At 40.0% G+C, this 15,688-nt stretch overlaps 1 protein-coding gene across 3 annotated transcripts in view; it reads left to right on the forward strand.

Annotated features, from left to right (window-relative positions):
• The window catches only part of bmp1a (bone morphogenetic protein 1a), a 65,162-nt gene that overhangs the window by 45,730 nt on the left and 3,744 nt on the right, over positions 1-15,688 (forward strand). For all 3 annotated transcript variants that reach the window (XM_053624282.1, XM_053624281.1, XM_053624283.1), the window contains exons 9-19: positions 1,324-1,426; positions 1,507-1,623; positions 2,916-3,061; positions 4,081-4,276; positions 6,034-6,159; positions 9,111-9,271; positions 10,101-10,281; positions 10,441-10,566; positions 11,946-12,073; positions 13,994-14,207; positions 14,726-14,976. In XM_053624282.1, the coding sequence (XP_053480257.1) occupies positions 1,324-1,426; positions 1,507-1,623; positions 2,916-3,061; positions 4,081-4,276; positions 6,034-6,159; positions 9,111-9,271; positions 10,101-10,281; positions 10,441-10,566; positions 11,946-12,073; positions 13,994-14,207; positions 14,726-14,976 (1,749 nt within the window). The remainder of the gene's footprint in view (positions 1-1,323; positions 1,427-1,506; positions 1,624-2,915; positions 3,062-4,080; positions 4,277-6,033; positions 6,160-9,110; positions 9,272-10,100; positions 10,282-10,440; positions 10,567-11,945; positions 12,074-13,993; positions 14,208-14,725; positions 14,977-15,688) is intronic.

Here is a 15,688-nt window from a genome sequence, read left to right on the forward strand (position 1 = left end):
TGAATGAACATTTCGTAGAACTCTGTCGTTTCACAATTTCATCATAGTGACATAGAGAAATCGATCCAAGACCAATTGGCGCACACAAGACTAGATATTCAAGTTGGACGAAAGAAATGGCACCCTATAAAGGGCAGAAGAGTTAGTGTTTGTCTGATCTTTCACCGTTTAGTCGTCATTTCGGTTTTTTTTTTCCCCGACTCTGTGAGCATCGCCTTTTTTTTTTTTTTATGGCGTTTCTTGCATTCATCAGCATATTCGCACGAGTACAAAGAAAATCCGCGTCACCGAAAAACTGTGTAAATCTGACACAGAATTTTTAGTTGGCTTACGAAAACATTTACACTACTTGACTTAAAAGATTGATAATGATTTGAAGTGAGACCAGTTACGGCTAGATTTCTTCCATTACAGCTAATACGTGCCTTTTACTGAATATACACCCTTGCTATTCAGACATAATGGCAAGGATTTCAAGAATTGTATCTAAACCCGTACGTATTTAAAAAAACAAAAACAAAAAAAAAAACAACTACTACTTTTATTATTAAAGGGAAAAATGATAATGCCTTTCAAACCCAACTCCACCCACCCTTCCAAATACCACAAAACAACAAATTAATAATAATAAGAAGAAGAATAACAGCTTGCCTCTTTGTACACCCAGTAACCTCTTGAATATAGGGGTTTTCTTAATGGACGACATCAATCCCCCCCCCCCTTTCCCCCCTCCCCCACCCAAATTTTTCCAACATTTATGCTGTCATATATCATGATGCAATTTCAAAATACCAACACCAAACATAAACATGATAGTTGCAGTGTCGCTATAGGTGATTTGGGAAAGCCCAATGGGATGTTGCTGTGGCTGAATTCTGGAAAAAGAGCTGAAAATGACGACAAATTGGGTTTCGACCAGAATTTCCTTTTTCAATAGTACGAATTGACGTCTCTATATTTAAAAAAAAAAACCATAAAGATATTTCACCTAAACAATGTAGGAATATGGTGTTGTTTTTTTTCCTTTTAAGATTTGACTATCTAACCTTGCCTTGGTGTCTGTCTTCAACGATTCCATTTTATTTAACTTAACAAATGCAGCAGGAAAAGAAAAAAAAAAAAAAAAAATCAAGTTTGCCTAAAGATGTCTAAAACCTCACTCGGGTTAATGCTGATACACCGCAGTATTCACGGCACACTTCGCAGTATTGGCGCAGCTCACGAAGAGGAAAATCGGTATTTAAAAAAATTATTAACTGTTCTGCAGGAAATCCGAATATCTAGCTGTGTGTGAAATTTATAGTGACATTTTCCCCCTTCTAGATCATTCTCAATTTCACTTCCATGGATCTATATCGGAGTCATCTGTGCTGGTACGATCACGTGGAGATCAGAGATGGATACTGGAGGAAAGCCCCACTCAAAGGTCTATATTACGTGACATAAACTATTTTCTATGATTTTAAAGCGGTTCATTTGGTGTAATAAATTTGTCTGCCTGTTCAGGTCGATTCTGTGGAGACAAGCTTCCTGAGCCGATCATTTCGACAGACAGTCGTTTGTGGATCGAGTTTAGGAGCAGCAGCAACTGGGTGGGCAAAGGTTTCTCAGCTGTGTATGAAGGTAAACGTACATCTATGCAGTACCAGAACTACTCCAGCACAATCGTCTGCGTTTTATCTCTGTTGAATCGGAATAAAATACATTCTTACACTATGGATAGAATCATTTTATATTTTAAATAGTAAATTAACCCAGTAATACAAGATGGACTTTAACTGTTGCCTTCATTTCCTTCATCTTTATGTAATATGTTGAATATCTTAACACTCAATCTATTTTTTTTTTCCCCCCCTCCTCCTCCAGTACAAACACAGATATAAAAAATCTTTTTTTGTCATATGGGTAAATGGTGTAATCTGTTAGCAACCAGAAATGAAACGGAAAAACTGAAAGGAAGTTTAAATATATGTCGTACGTAATTTGTCACGGCAGTTTTAAAAAGTTCAACTTTTTAAAAATAAATAAATCAATAAATAAATAAATAAATAAAAATAAAAAATTGCACAGAAAAACTTTTTATTTTAATTTTTTTTTTTTTTTAAACATCCTGACCGATTAGGTCGTAAGTCGGGGGCCGAGTGAGGAAAAACAAACACTGAGGACAGGGTGCTGGTGAAAAATGAGTCTTTTCGTGTTAACGTTTGACTATGAGAGGATTTATGGTGTGTTGAATAGAAAGTATTTCTCTGCCAATATTCCAAGATTTCAACATAACTAAAAAAACATGTATATTTGGAAATGTGTGTATGTATGTATGTATATGTATGTATGCATGTATGTATGTATATGTGTGTATATGTATGTATATGTGTGTGTATATATATATATATATATATATATATATATTGTGTATTCGCTATAGCGAAAACACACAACTTCCTCATCACCCATCTCTAATGCAGATAATATTACATCTAATCTACATTTAAGCTAGGACCTGTAAGAGTGTTGTTATTTTTGCACTCTTCTTGTCTTGTGAATCTCCATATATTCATATCAGGGGGGGGAAATGGTCTTCAGACCAGAGCGTTTTCTGCGGAATAAAAGAAAATCCTAGTGTGAAAGCACCCTTAGTAGTGTGTCTTCAGTGTTCGTACATAAATTATCATTAAAGTGGAAGCCTGGCTTTAGATCAGAAACTTAAATTCTGTTCTAATGACCAGAAGTTTGAGAGTTCATTTCCCAGCACTAGCAAAGAACCACTGTTGTGCCCTTGAGCAAAGCCCTCAAACCCTTTACCGCTTCTCTCTTTGGCTGGATCGGATTCTGTACGTCGCCAGCGAGTCGGTTTGGATAAAAGCGTCTGCTACGAGAGTAAGTGTACCTGACAGTATAAATGCATTACCTTTCAGCTATCTGTGGTGGTGAAGTGAAGAAGGATAATGGGCAGATCCAGTCTCCTAACTACCCAGATGACTACAGACCCAATAAAGTCTGCGTGTGGAAGATCACTGTTGCTCAGGGCTACCATGTAGGCCTCACCTTCCAGTCCTTTGAAGTAAGTAATATAGTTATAAACACTTAATACATGCCATTATTGCTTTATAACATCCTTTTGGAATTATACTTCGATTTCAAACTTTTTTATAGTTCATTTCTCCAGCGATCCGCAACTATTTTGAGCTCGACTAAACTGGTTCGGAGATATTTTATTTGGTGGTTTATACGACAACACTGTTGAGTTCTCGAGTCTGATTGGTCAGAAGGTAACAGCAGTTCTGCCAATAGTGCCGGATGTAATTTAAATCAAGGTTTTATATGAAACACGTATGTTATTGTTTCTACAGCAATTCCAACTCATTCACACGGACTTGTTTGGCAGACGAACTACATAATCTCAGCCTAAAGAAGAACGTCTAATCATTGATATGGAGAAGGAACCTTGTTTATCATTTTATACGAGGAGTCTCAATTTTCAGTGCTTTTGTAAATTTTTTTGGTCTTACAAACTTCAAGAGAGAGGGGAAAATAAAGAGTGGATGTTCGAGGAATGTCTGTTTATTGCCGCTCTAACTTAAATGACCTCAGACAACATTCTACAGTGTGCGGTGTCCTACAGCGTTTACTGTAAACGGATAAAACGTACAATGTGTGCGTTAATAAATGACAAATGTTTGTGAAATAGTCGTCAAATTGCCACGGTATGAGAGGCTTACTTAATATTAAGCATAGCTTTTCATTCGCTTTGTTCTCATCTTCGTTCCTCGTCCCACTTCATTCCACTCCTCCATTCCAGCAGACTGTCTTGGGGTTTGCTTTAGGTTCGGTCCTGCTTCCAACCAGCTGGTGCAAATAAAGACAAAGCTCCATGTGATCCGCAGTTTACGAGCACAGGCTGTTCATATTCTGTGGCTTTGACTAGAGTCAAACAAAAGCATTATATAAATGGTCCATTATATGACGCATAAAGAAAATCATTTCGATTGTAATCAGCATCAGTTGCTGTATCACATATGTACCTTTTTATAACAGTTTCGTTTTCTCTCCCCCCCCCCCACCCCCCACCCCCCACTTCAGATTGAGAGGCATGATAGTTGTGCGTATGACTATCTAGAGGTTCGTGATGGGAACTCGGAAAACAGCCCGCTGCTGGGCCGCTTCTGCGGCTATGACAAGCCGGATGACATCAAGAGCAGCTCGAACCAGCTGTGGATGAAGTTTGTGTCCGACGGCTCGGTCAACAAAGCCGGGTTCGCTGCCAACTTCTTCAAAGGTGTGTATTTGAAAATGCATCCTAATACCAGACAATACCGTCGCATCTGTTATGACTGGTGTGCTTATATGTGTGTTTCATATTCTCTTACTTACTTTTGGCTTCAGTGGAGTCCATTAAATAAAGCACATTTAATGGGGAACTCGTGTATTTATTTACTTATTTATTTTATTCAGCATGGTTCTGCAGATTGGCTTCGTTTTTTGTTCTTCTTTATTTTTTCTTATTCAAAAAAAATGACCAATGATATCACTTTGTACAATAACGCTGATTTTATACCACAGTGCTGTGAAATAGTCCATTCTGATTGGTCAGATGTTGTTATTCATTTAAGAAAGAGGGAACTTCTGTGTTCTAGCTGTTATAATACACAGTTCATTTAACTCCAAAAAATTTAAGGAAACTAATGACCTCAAAAATTTTGAAGTTGATAAATCAATATCTTTAAGCCAAATACACTTAAATACAACAAGTTTGAGTTCAATTCTTGTTATATTTAAGTGTATTTGGCTTAAAGGATTTGATTTCTCAACTTATACATTTTGACGTAATTAGTTTCCTCACATTTTTCGAGTTAAATCAACTTATCCGGTTTTACAGTGTGGATGTGATCACATGAACTAACGATTTATTTATTTATTTATTTATTTATTTATTTTTAAGACGTTCCACAACATTAACTGTAAAGGAATAATAAAAAAAAAGGACGATGTGTTCTTTAAGTGGTAAATAATGTAATCATTTGTAAATTGCTGGGGTATAAGAGGAATTAAACACTTCAGGACATGCTGTTACTGGAAAATAATCAACTTTGGGGTGGTAACAGTACTGACTGAGCTACATTCAGTCACCCCATCGGTGACTACGTTTACATGGACAGCAGTAATCTAATTATCGACCTTAATCTGAGTAAGATAATAATGTGATGAAGGTGTTTACATGAGTCGCTTTTAGAATACTCCTGTCATGTTCCCGTTTTACATGTTCTAGAACATAATTAGATTAACAGCCCGCGTCATTACGTCACCGCGCCACGCCGTCCGACGTCCCTCCAGAATTTCACGTATCGACATACAGTTCGTCTTCGTTATGGTACCGTATACAGTTTTGGGTGTTTTTATTTTATTTTTTTTACGAACGCTTTAAGTGCGGTTAATTATTTGTCATGCTGTACGTGCTAATAGACAACTGCTTGAAGCGGTGGGTGTGTCCCAAATCGCGTAGTTACCGTCTATATAGTAGCCGAGATACATGTATTTTCCCCACTACAGGCCTATAGTAGGAAAGTATGCGATTTGGGATGCATCCGAACTCTCTTGTTCGCCGTAAAACGTAAAACTGCCGTGTGTGATCGTGTCCTGTCGCAAAATGCGGTGAAAACTCCCACACGACGTTCATAATGTGATTAAGGTGTTTACATGTCACGACTACACGTCCCTAATGCGACTAAAACAGGAGTACTCCACCTGTCTTAATTAGATTAGTGCTTACTTCGATTATGACCTTAATTAGATTAAGGTAAGTAAAAATTGCTGTTTACATGGTAGTTTCTTAATTAGAGTATGGTCTTAATCGGATTAAGAGTGGATTATTGTTGTCCATGTAAACGCAGCTACTGATTCCTTTCATATAACAGCACACTTCGTTGCGTTGTTTTTTTTCCTTGGTTCAGACTTCTCGAAAGTTATTTTTATCTTTCTCTTTGCATTGTAGTGTGGTAACTTTATGTTCATCGTGATGTGTGCGTTTCATTGCAGAGATGGACGAATGTTCAAGGCCAGACAACGGTCGTTGTGAGCAGCGCTGTGTAAACACACTAGGCAGTTATAAGTGTGCGTGTGATCCAGGCTTTGAGCTGGCCGCAGACAAACGAAGCTGCGAGGGTAAGTGCACCATGACTACTAGCTTCAATATGCCTGACTCGTACCATGTGTCCACAGTCAAACTGTAAACGGCAAAGAAAACGCGCCTTTTCTTCGGTTTCCGTAGCGCAGAGTGATTCGTTTTGTCTTTTGCGTTTTCCTAAAATAGCCAAGTTGTAAACGTAGTATTTTGCTTATTCCTAATGAAAACGCAAAGAAATCATTCTCCTAAATAACTCTACAGTTGGAGGTTGTTTAAAGATGGTAGTTGTTTATATCACACAATACAATAACGCTGATTTAAAGCGCAGCTCTGTTGAATTCTCAAATCTGATTGGTCAGAAAGGTGATGATTCATTTTCTATCACTGCGTCTCTGATAATAGTTCAATTAGCATGTTATTAGTATATACAAGTGAGGGCATACGTTTACATACGCCTTGCAGAATCTGCGGAATGTTAATATTTTGGGGCGGCTGTGGTTCAGGTGGTAGAGCGGGTTGTCCACTAATCGTAGGGTTGGCGGTTCGATTCCCGGCCCGCATGACTCCACATACCGAAGTGTCCTTGGGCGAAACACTGCACCCCAAGTTGCTCCCGATGGCAAGTTAGCGCCTTGCATGGCAGCTCTGCTAACATTGGTGTGTGAATGTGTGAATGACACACAGTGTAAAGCGCTTTGGATAAAAGCGCTATACAAGTGCGCCATTTAATATTTTTTTCAAAGAGGGATCATAAAAATTGCATTTAGCTGAGCTTATTCCACCAAAAAAAAAAAAAAAAGACCAATTTCAGGCTTGGTGACCAAGCCAAGTTCAGAGGAAGGTGTGTGTTTATATGAGCAGGAATCAGCTGCTGTAATGGAGATTTATAAGTATTACACTTAAGTGCTTAAAACACCTATTGAACTAGTAATTTGATTTTAAATCTAATGTAATGGCAGCAATCAAGCAGCCTTAATAGTTCTTTCTGTAACTCGATATTTTTGTAAGAACGTTTGGACATGACTAAGTAAATAACTACCTCAAAGATCTTAATTAAAAAAAATATATATATAAATAATCGTTTCACATTGTTCTTAAAAATGCACCAAGTTCCACTAGAAAGTTTCCACTTTCTACTCTTGAAACGTGACCACACACTGCCCCTAGTGGCCAGAACATCTTTACTGCAGATCTCTCCTTTCAACAGGAATGGGAGTGTGATTCAAGTTCCTTAGTTCATTTCTAAGTCATTTTAATGGTTTTACAAAACCCATGTCGTCTGAAGCCTTTCTACATATTATTTCTAGCCAAACTATAAAGGTGTTAAAGGAATTTAATCGATGGGGTTTTGTGTTATGTTCAAATACGGGCATTGTAGAACAACAACAACAACAAAAAAGAAGCACAGTCTTGAATCTTTAGGTTCAAGTTAAAGATGAAGTCAATCCCAGTTTTTAAATCGATCTGTTTTCTTTATTTGTAATGGTCTGGTTTTGCTGTCCTTCTCGATCTAATGCCATCGTGGACTATTTTGCAACACCTTGGTGCAGAATCAGCCTTCTATCACTTCGCAGATGAAGCGTAATCGCGTTAGCAGAATCCTCTGAAACACCAGTTGCTGTAAGACAGAAGAAAGCTGTCAGGTCAGTCTGAAGCTAAATGTAGATGTGGTTAAACCCCCCTCCCCCCCTCCCCCCCTCGAGGCATCCGCCGTATGATGGCATCTCTGAGTGGCATGGTGGTAACCATGGAAACGCCTCTCATCCCCATTCTGTGCGTGGTCCGTGATGGACGTACAGGGCATTACCTACTGATTAATTCGGAGCAGACGGCAAATTAACACCTTTTCCCCTCTGTGTTCAGTTCAAGATGCCTGAGGGAGGATTGCTTTATAGGTTTTGATTAAGCAAACGACTTAATGATTTAGTTCAGTAGCAGTGCTTTATAATATAAGCACTTATTTATAATAGCTTTCATATCAAGCAGTTTTCTTTGCCTTTGTTTCGTCTTGGCTTGTGTTTTCCACCGCCACCTCTGAGGACAATTTCTGCTCGAGCACTTGCCATATTTCACACGCATTCTGTGCTGCAGCAATTTCTCATTATTGCAAGCTGTACTGTTATAAAATCTCTTCTTCTTTTTTTTTTTTTCTTTTCCCCCTCCCTTTCTCAAGGTTTTTATTTTTCATTGCTCCACAGCGCTGTTGAATTCTCAGTTCCGACTGGTCGGTTGATTATGTGTTGATTTATTTTCTCTAACAGCAGGTCTGACAGTAGTACCAGCTGTAATTCAAATCACGGTTTTATATCAATGCACTCGTTCTAATACGTTTACACAGGGACTTGTCTGGCAGACAGAAAAACGTATTATTGTTAAAACGTTGAGTATTTTTTTGGAAGGAGACATTTATTTGACAATTATTTATATTAAGGAGTCTCCTTATATAAAGTGTTTGTGCTTTGTGACAGCAGGTCCAACACCGCCCCCACCCCCCGCCCCCGCCCGAGTCTTCAAGACAAGAGCACTTTACGCTTTACAGTTGCGTTTTATTAAACTCACGTAAACAGAAGGGGGGAAAAAAGAGAGGTTGGTGAAGGAACAGCTGTTTATAGCTGCTAGATCATAAATGATAACAAGAATTAACTCGTCTCACGGACCTTCCACAACATGAATGGGAGCTATGAAGAGTTAACAGTAAATGAGAACTTGTACTCAATGGGAAATTGCTGTGGAATGAAAGGAATAAAACTTTTCAGGACATTTGAAAACTTCAAGGCGGTAAGGGTAATTCTGCCTTCCCTATAACCGCAAAGCCGGTCAGGTTTTGTTCCTAGGTTGTGTTTTCTGATTCAGATCTACAGACATCTGTTTTCCAGTTATTTTTTTTTTCCCCTGGTGTGTATGCTGGCAAGATAATGAAGCATCTGAGTGTGTTTGCAGTGGACGTGTCAAGTGTTGACACATTATCGCTTTCTGTTTGTGCCTCTAGCTGCATGCGGCGGCTTCATCACCAAGCTGAACGGCTCCATCACGAGTCCCGGCTGGCCGCGCGAGTACCCGCCGAACAAGAACTGCGTCTGGCAGCTGGTGGCGCCCACGCAGTACCGCATCACGCTGCTCTTCGACGTCTTCGAGACCGAGGGCAACGATGTGAGCACTAGGTTTTTGCCTCGCCACGGGGTGGGTTTGTCTGCTTCATTTCCGTCGGAGTCGGTGGTCTGGGCACTTGGTCTCAAGGGCAGGTTCACCGAGTGTTCAAAAAACGTATCCGTTGGGAGAATCCGGTGGAGTTTGGGGGCGAAATGAGACACGGAGGAAGCGATGTGAACAGAATTTTGCTGATAAGAAATGAGAATGCATGAGGAATGAAGGAATGGCTTAAAAATGTCAAGGGTAAAGTCAGAGTCTGCTCATATTGATGTGAAATTGACAAGATTACTGTTAAAACGATCTTAAGCTCTATCCACATCATCTGGTAGCATTTGTGGAAGTTCATGAGTAAATCTGCTACACTCTAACGATAACGCCTGAGGGGATGATATATATATGAAACATCAACATCCCTATCAACAAGTTCTTCACCTCACACAGTCACACATACTGTATAGTCTTGATAGATAGAGAGATCACCATGGACAGGACTTGATTCTTCCTTTAAGGCAGTGGTCACCAACCGTCTTCCTTGAGATCTACCTTCCTGCAGGTTTCATCTCCAACCAAAATGTAACACACCTGTTTTAGTTGAACTTCTTAAGGCAACGATTAGATGGGCCACGTGGGCACGATTATTCTTGGAGCTAAAGTCTTCAGGAAGGTAGATCTCCAGGAACAGGGTTGGTGACCACTGCCTTGAGGAAATAGTCGGGCAGCTCTGCTTCATCCTCACACATGACACGCCCCACGTGTAAGAGTTTGAGATATCTCCTACATTTCAAATAACACGTAATATCTGACTCTTTCAATCGTCACCCTTGCGTAGGTATGCAAGTACGACTTCGTAGAGGTCAGAAGTGGACTTTCTGCGGACTCCAGGCTACACGGGAAGTTCTGCGGAGCCGAGAAGCCGGAGACCATCACGTCTCAGTACAACAACATGCGCATCGAGTTCAAATCGGACAACACCGTCTCCAAGAAGGGCTTCAAGGCCCAGTTCTTCTCGGGTACTCCGGTTTATTTACAAGAAAGAAATAAGATGCATATTGAAAGGATATATATATATATTTTTTTATTTTATTTGCTTTTGCAATGGTGTTTTGTGTGCAAAATAATGTGTGTGTGTGTGTGTGTGATCACTGAGACTCTGGTCTGTCTCTTCACAGATAAGGACGAGTGCTCGAAGGAGAACGGTGGCTGCCAGCACGAGTGTGTGAACACCTTCGGTAGCTACAGCTGCCAATGTAGGAGTGGCTTTGTCCTGCACGAAAATAAACACGACTGCAAAGAAGGTGAGAGCACATCAGTATTAATAGTATGTAGTATAGTATATGGTATAGTATTGAATCCTTAAACATTACATGTGGATTAGGGTTGGGCAAACAAACAAACAAACAAATAAATAAATAAATATAGACAGCCACCAGGCAAGTGGAAGCTCAAAGGAGAGTGTGCGGCCTGTTCTTATGTTTGATGGCCTGGAAAACGACGTGACTAGCTAACATAGAAAGTGCTAGCTAACATAGTGTAACAACGTATCATGAGCTAGTTAGAGGAATTAATGCATATATCATCATGTAGCACATCACATTTGTGACCTAGAGAAGTAAAGTCAGTAAGTCGTTGGCCGACAATTTTGGCTATTCGACCTGCTGTTCTGTCCTCGGATCGCAAATAAAAGATATTTAAGTCTAGCTGAAGTCGCCTCGTATATTTTGTCGATTAAACGTAATGTCCGGTTCTCGTATCGCACGTAAAAGATAGTCGAGTCCGGCTGGCGTTTGTATTTTCTCTGGAAATGTTTAACCATGAGAGAGATATGACGGTTTTAACGGTATATGACGTTAAACTGTTTTGTTTGCGAACTATACCCGCGTGTTCCTGCTTCCGAAAAGATCGTCTTTCATCTGTTCACGCTAATTAACCCGCCTACTAAAAATCGTTCTCAGCAAGCCCACAGCTCTGCCGATGTGTGTGGTGCAGCAGATGGTGGGAGTCGAAATTACTTGTATGCGCTATATGAACACACTGTTTTTTAACCACAGCTACACACCAAATGAAAGCATTTGTCTTACGAAAGCCTGTAAGTGGATTATTGAGCCTATGTGGAATTTATCAGGCAGCTACGAATAAAAAAAACTATGAAGGTATGCCTGAGCTACTAAATGACTCTTCATCTGCTGAAGACTAGGCTGGTGATTAAACCATTACGTTTTTTTTTCCCCCCTAAACATTTCTCTTCGTGCTTCGTGAGGTTTTTTTTTTTTTTTTTTTGTATCCTCAGTGCAGCCTCGGATAAAAATGTAGAAGATATTAGAGAGCTGAAGAACCTTCAGTGCACTCTAGAAAGCTAAGAGCAAGCGTGCTGAGGGTTATTTAAAACCCTCCCCATCGATTTCAGCTCGCTGACACTAAATGCCAGGAGGATATTTATAGAGGATCCTTCCCTATTGTGGAGAGACCGAAGAGGAAGACGGAGAGAGCGAGGAGTAGAGAATGGTAGGGTAGACAGATGGTTGGTTCAGGCTGCCAAGAACAACACTGGTTTTCAGAGATGCGGAGGGAACAAAAGAGGAAAAAAGAAATAAACAGAGCGAAGGGCCTGGTTGTTGGATGCTTTGTTGACTTTGCTGGTTGTGTGTGTGTGTGTGTGTGTGTGTGTGTGCTGCAGCCGGCTGTGATCACACGGTGAACAGTGTGAGTGGAACCATCACCAGCCCCAACTGGCCTGATAAATACCCCAGTAAGAAAGCGTGCACATGGGCTCTCTCCACCACACCGGGACATCGCATCAAAATCGTACGAAAATGTTTCATTTCTCTGTAGTAACACAAAGATGATGTTTGAACAGGGCTTTTTACACAACCCCGATTCCAAAAAAGTTGGGACGCTGTGTCAAACGTAAATAAAAACAGAATGCGACGATTTGCGAGTCTCATAAACCCGTATGTTATTCGCAGTAGAACATAGAAAACCTATCAAATGTTTAAAGTGAGGAAATGGACCATTTTAAGGATTTTGAATTCAATGTCCGCAACACGTCTCGAAAAAGTGGGGACGGGGGCAACAAAAGGCTGGAAAAGTAAGTGTTAGTAAAAAGAAACAGCTGCATCTCTGATTGTATGGTGCATTAGTGCCTATGGAATGGGCAGCTTGCACATCTGGAAAGGCCATCCAGATTCCATCCCATCTTTACTTCTGAGAGACTCCGCCTCTCTAAGATACTCTTTTTATACCCAGTCATCTTACTGACCTGTTCCCAATTAACTTAATTATTTGCAAAATGTTTCTCCAGATGTTTTTTTTTTTTTTTTTTTAGTGACACTTACATTTCCAGCCTTTTGTTGCCCCCGTCCCAACTTTTTTGAGATGTGTTGTGGCCATCAAATTCAAAATGACCTTTTTTTTTTTCCTTAAAATGGTACATTTCCTTAGTTTAAACATTTGATTTTTTTTCTACGTTCTATTGTGAAGAACATATGGGTCGATGAGATTTGCAAATCATTGCATTCTGTTTATATTTACATTTGACACAGCGTCCCGACTTTTTTGGAATTTGGGTTGTACTCTTTGAAGTTTCCCTACACCCACTACAATGTTATTGCAATGCCGTATGACCGGTTGACCACTGCTGTCACTAGTTACGAATACTACTATGCGGTTTGGTACACGGCCTTGAATTGTCTGTAAATGTGTACTGACTTGGCGCTCTTAGCTGTGAGATTAATCTATGCAGTGTTACCAAATTATACAAGTAGCTTGCAGTAGCATTTTTCTACCAGAGAGGGCGAAATTACATCCAAAAGCTTTGAGTGAACTGTTACATTGAGTAATCGAAATCGTTAGTCATGTTTTCGAGCAAACTAGCTAAACTGGTGTAAGGTTTTTTTTTTTTTTAAAGCTAGCTAATGTTAGGTAAACTATTGTCTTATATAATTAAAAGTGGTTGGCAGGTTTGCTAGTTAGCTAGCCAATGTACCAATGTAGATTAAACTATCGTGGTATCTTCTTCTCGGTCAGCAATGATGAAGCTTACGTTCATTTTGATCAGCTAATCACAAACTTGATCACATGACATTACCACTATAGTTTAACTAACATACAGGATGTTGTTTTTGTGCTTCTTTTTTTTTTTTTTTTTGCAGAAAACGACTTGAATTGGCGAATTACATGAAATTTTTATTCACTGTCTTTCGCACCTTTCTGACCTTTTAGCTGCACGTGAATCGAAAATGGCTTTGGCTGAATGCGCGTTATAATGACATCACAAGATGCGTCTTGGTCCAAATTTGCTGAAAATCTGCAGAAATTTTTGAAAAATTACAAGCTCCTCCGAATATTGCGGAATCCGCTTGATTTTGCACTAATTTCTGCGATTGCGAAATCCTGGAAATCCTGGCTACTGAATTGTTTAAAGAAATCCAGTAGCCATGTTCACTAGCAAGCTAGCAAACATTTGTTAAACTATTAAGGTCATGTAGTTATCATTGTTGACCGATACCTAGACCTTGGCAAACTCAATATTTCTTAGCCTTTGATGAGCTTAACTGTATCCTAAATGTGCAACAAAACACATTCTACGAAGTCAACGCTGCTTATTTTGTTCAAAATCTTATCCTTTACATCTTCAGGCTCAACAGTGTCTAATGCTCTAATATTCACTGGAACATGATTATGCCCTGCCATTAAAATGACGGATAAACAATAAACTGTGTGCAGGCTTTCAATGAAATCGACATGGAGCCTCATTTAGAGTGTGCGTACGACCACGTTGAGATCTACGATGGACGCGACGGGAAGGCGCCCAGCCTCGGACGCTACTGCGGCTCCAAGAAACCTCCTCCAGTCACGTCGACTGCGAACAAGATGTTCATTCGCTTCTTCTCCGACAACTCCGTGCAGAAGAAAGGATTCGAGGCCTCGCATACTGCAGGTGTGTCGAGTGCTATTCTCAGCCAGTACTTAGAAATGAACCAGCAGATCTGTTCGAAAGGAATCACATTAAAATGCAAATTAGGGTGGTTTTTTTAAGGCCGTTCGAGTTGACATTTAATTATAAGTGTAATCGATGTCTAAGAAGCAAAAACGTACTTAATTGCAATTTTGCTTTACGGTTTCTCGCAGATTTTATTAAGTGTAACGCAGCGAAGGAAGTTTGTATAAAGCGTCTATTGACATCCTTTTTAGCTTTTGACACTTTTAGCCCCTTTGAACCAGAATTCTCCATTTTTGATTGGTCAGAAGGTAGACGTCTTCTGGCAGACCTGTGCAATCTAGACATAATGTCATGTGATTATGTAGCTGTATGTTGCGATTAAAATATGCTTTACAATATACTGAAACACATTTGTGAACCCTTGATGTCAGAGAGATATCCGTGTCACAAAGGCAATATTCTGATAACCTGTTTATAACTAAGCTCCAGTGTTTAGCTGTTGATTTTGTCTCCAGAGTGCGGAGGTCAATTGAAAGCCGAGGTGAAAACCAAAGACCTCTACTCGCACGCCCAGTTTGGGGACAACAACTACCCCGGTGCATCGGACTGCCAGTGGGTGATCTCAGCTGAGAAGGGCTACGGTGTTGAGCTCATCTTCCAGACGTTTGAGATCGAAGAGGAAGCCGACTGCGGCTACGACTACATGGAGCTCTTCGACGGAGCCGACACCAAGGCCCCAAGGCTCGGCCGCTACTGCGGATCTGGGGTAAGCGCTCGAACACTCTCGGTTCTCAGCATAACGTATTAATGAAACGAACACAGTAAAATTTTCAAGTAGTCATTCATGTCACCTTAGTAATTAGAACAAAGCAGTGGACTTTGAGAAGCATCGTAGGCGTTAGTTATTTTGCGCCCATATTTCCTGCAATTCCCACAATGCAGGATTAGTTCCTAATCAGCCTACTGATTGGACAGTTGAGAAAATTGTCCAATCAACAGACTGATTAGGAACTACCAGCCAATCCATAGATAAAGAGGTTGGAATAATCATAGCGCAAGAGGGTGGAATTAGTTTGAATACAAGTGACAGAGTAATAATGCAGTAGTGAAAGTGTTTAAGGTGTAAAGCGCCACCTAGTGTACAAATGTCCCCAAATTACAACTGTGCATTAAATAAACCAGTCAGTCAGTGAGATCAAATTCATTTCTACATACACTGTGCTTGAAATATGAGTCAAACAGTTACTTCATTGATGTGTATTGTTTCACGCCAAACATTACTTTAAAAAAAATAACACAGGAAGCACAGCAGTACTCGACCCACAAGCACTATTCTAGATGGTCCAGTTCCGATGGATTAATCGTGTATTGTCCTTCTGCCCTTAGAGCTGAATAAAGAACAGCAGGACTTTCCGCTTCCTTTCTCCAACGCTGTGAGGTAGAGCTAATAAGCTTTAAGGTGGCACTATGCCAAGTTT

Source organism: Ictalurus furcatus, chromosome 5 (assembly GCF_023375685.1).
Source record: "Ictalurus furcatus strain D&B chromosome 5, Billie_1.0, whole genome shotgun sequence".
NCBI lineage: Eukaryota > Metazoa > Chordata > Actinopteri > Siluriformes > Ictaluridae > Ictalurus > Ictalurus furcatus.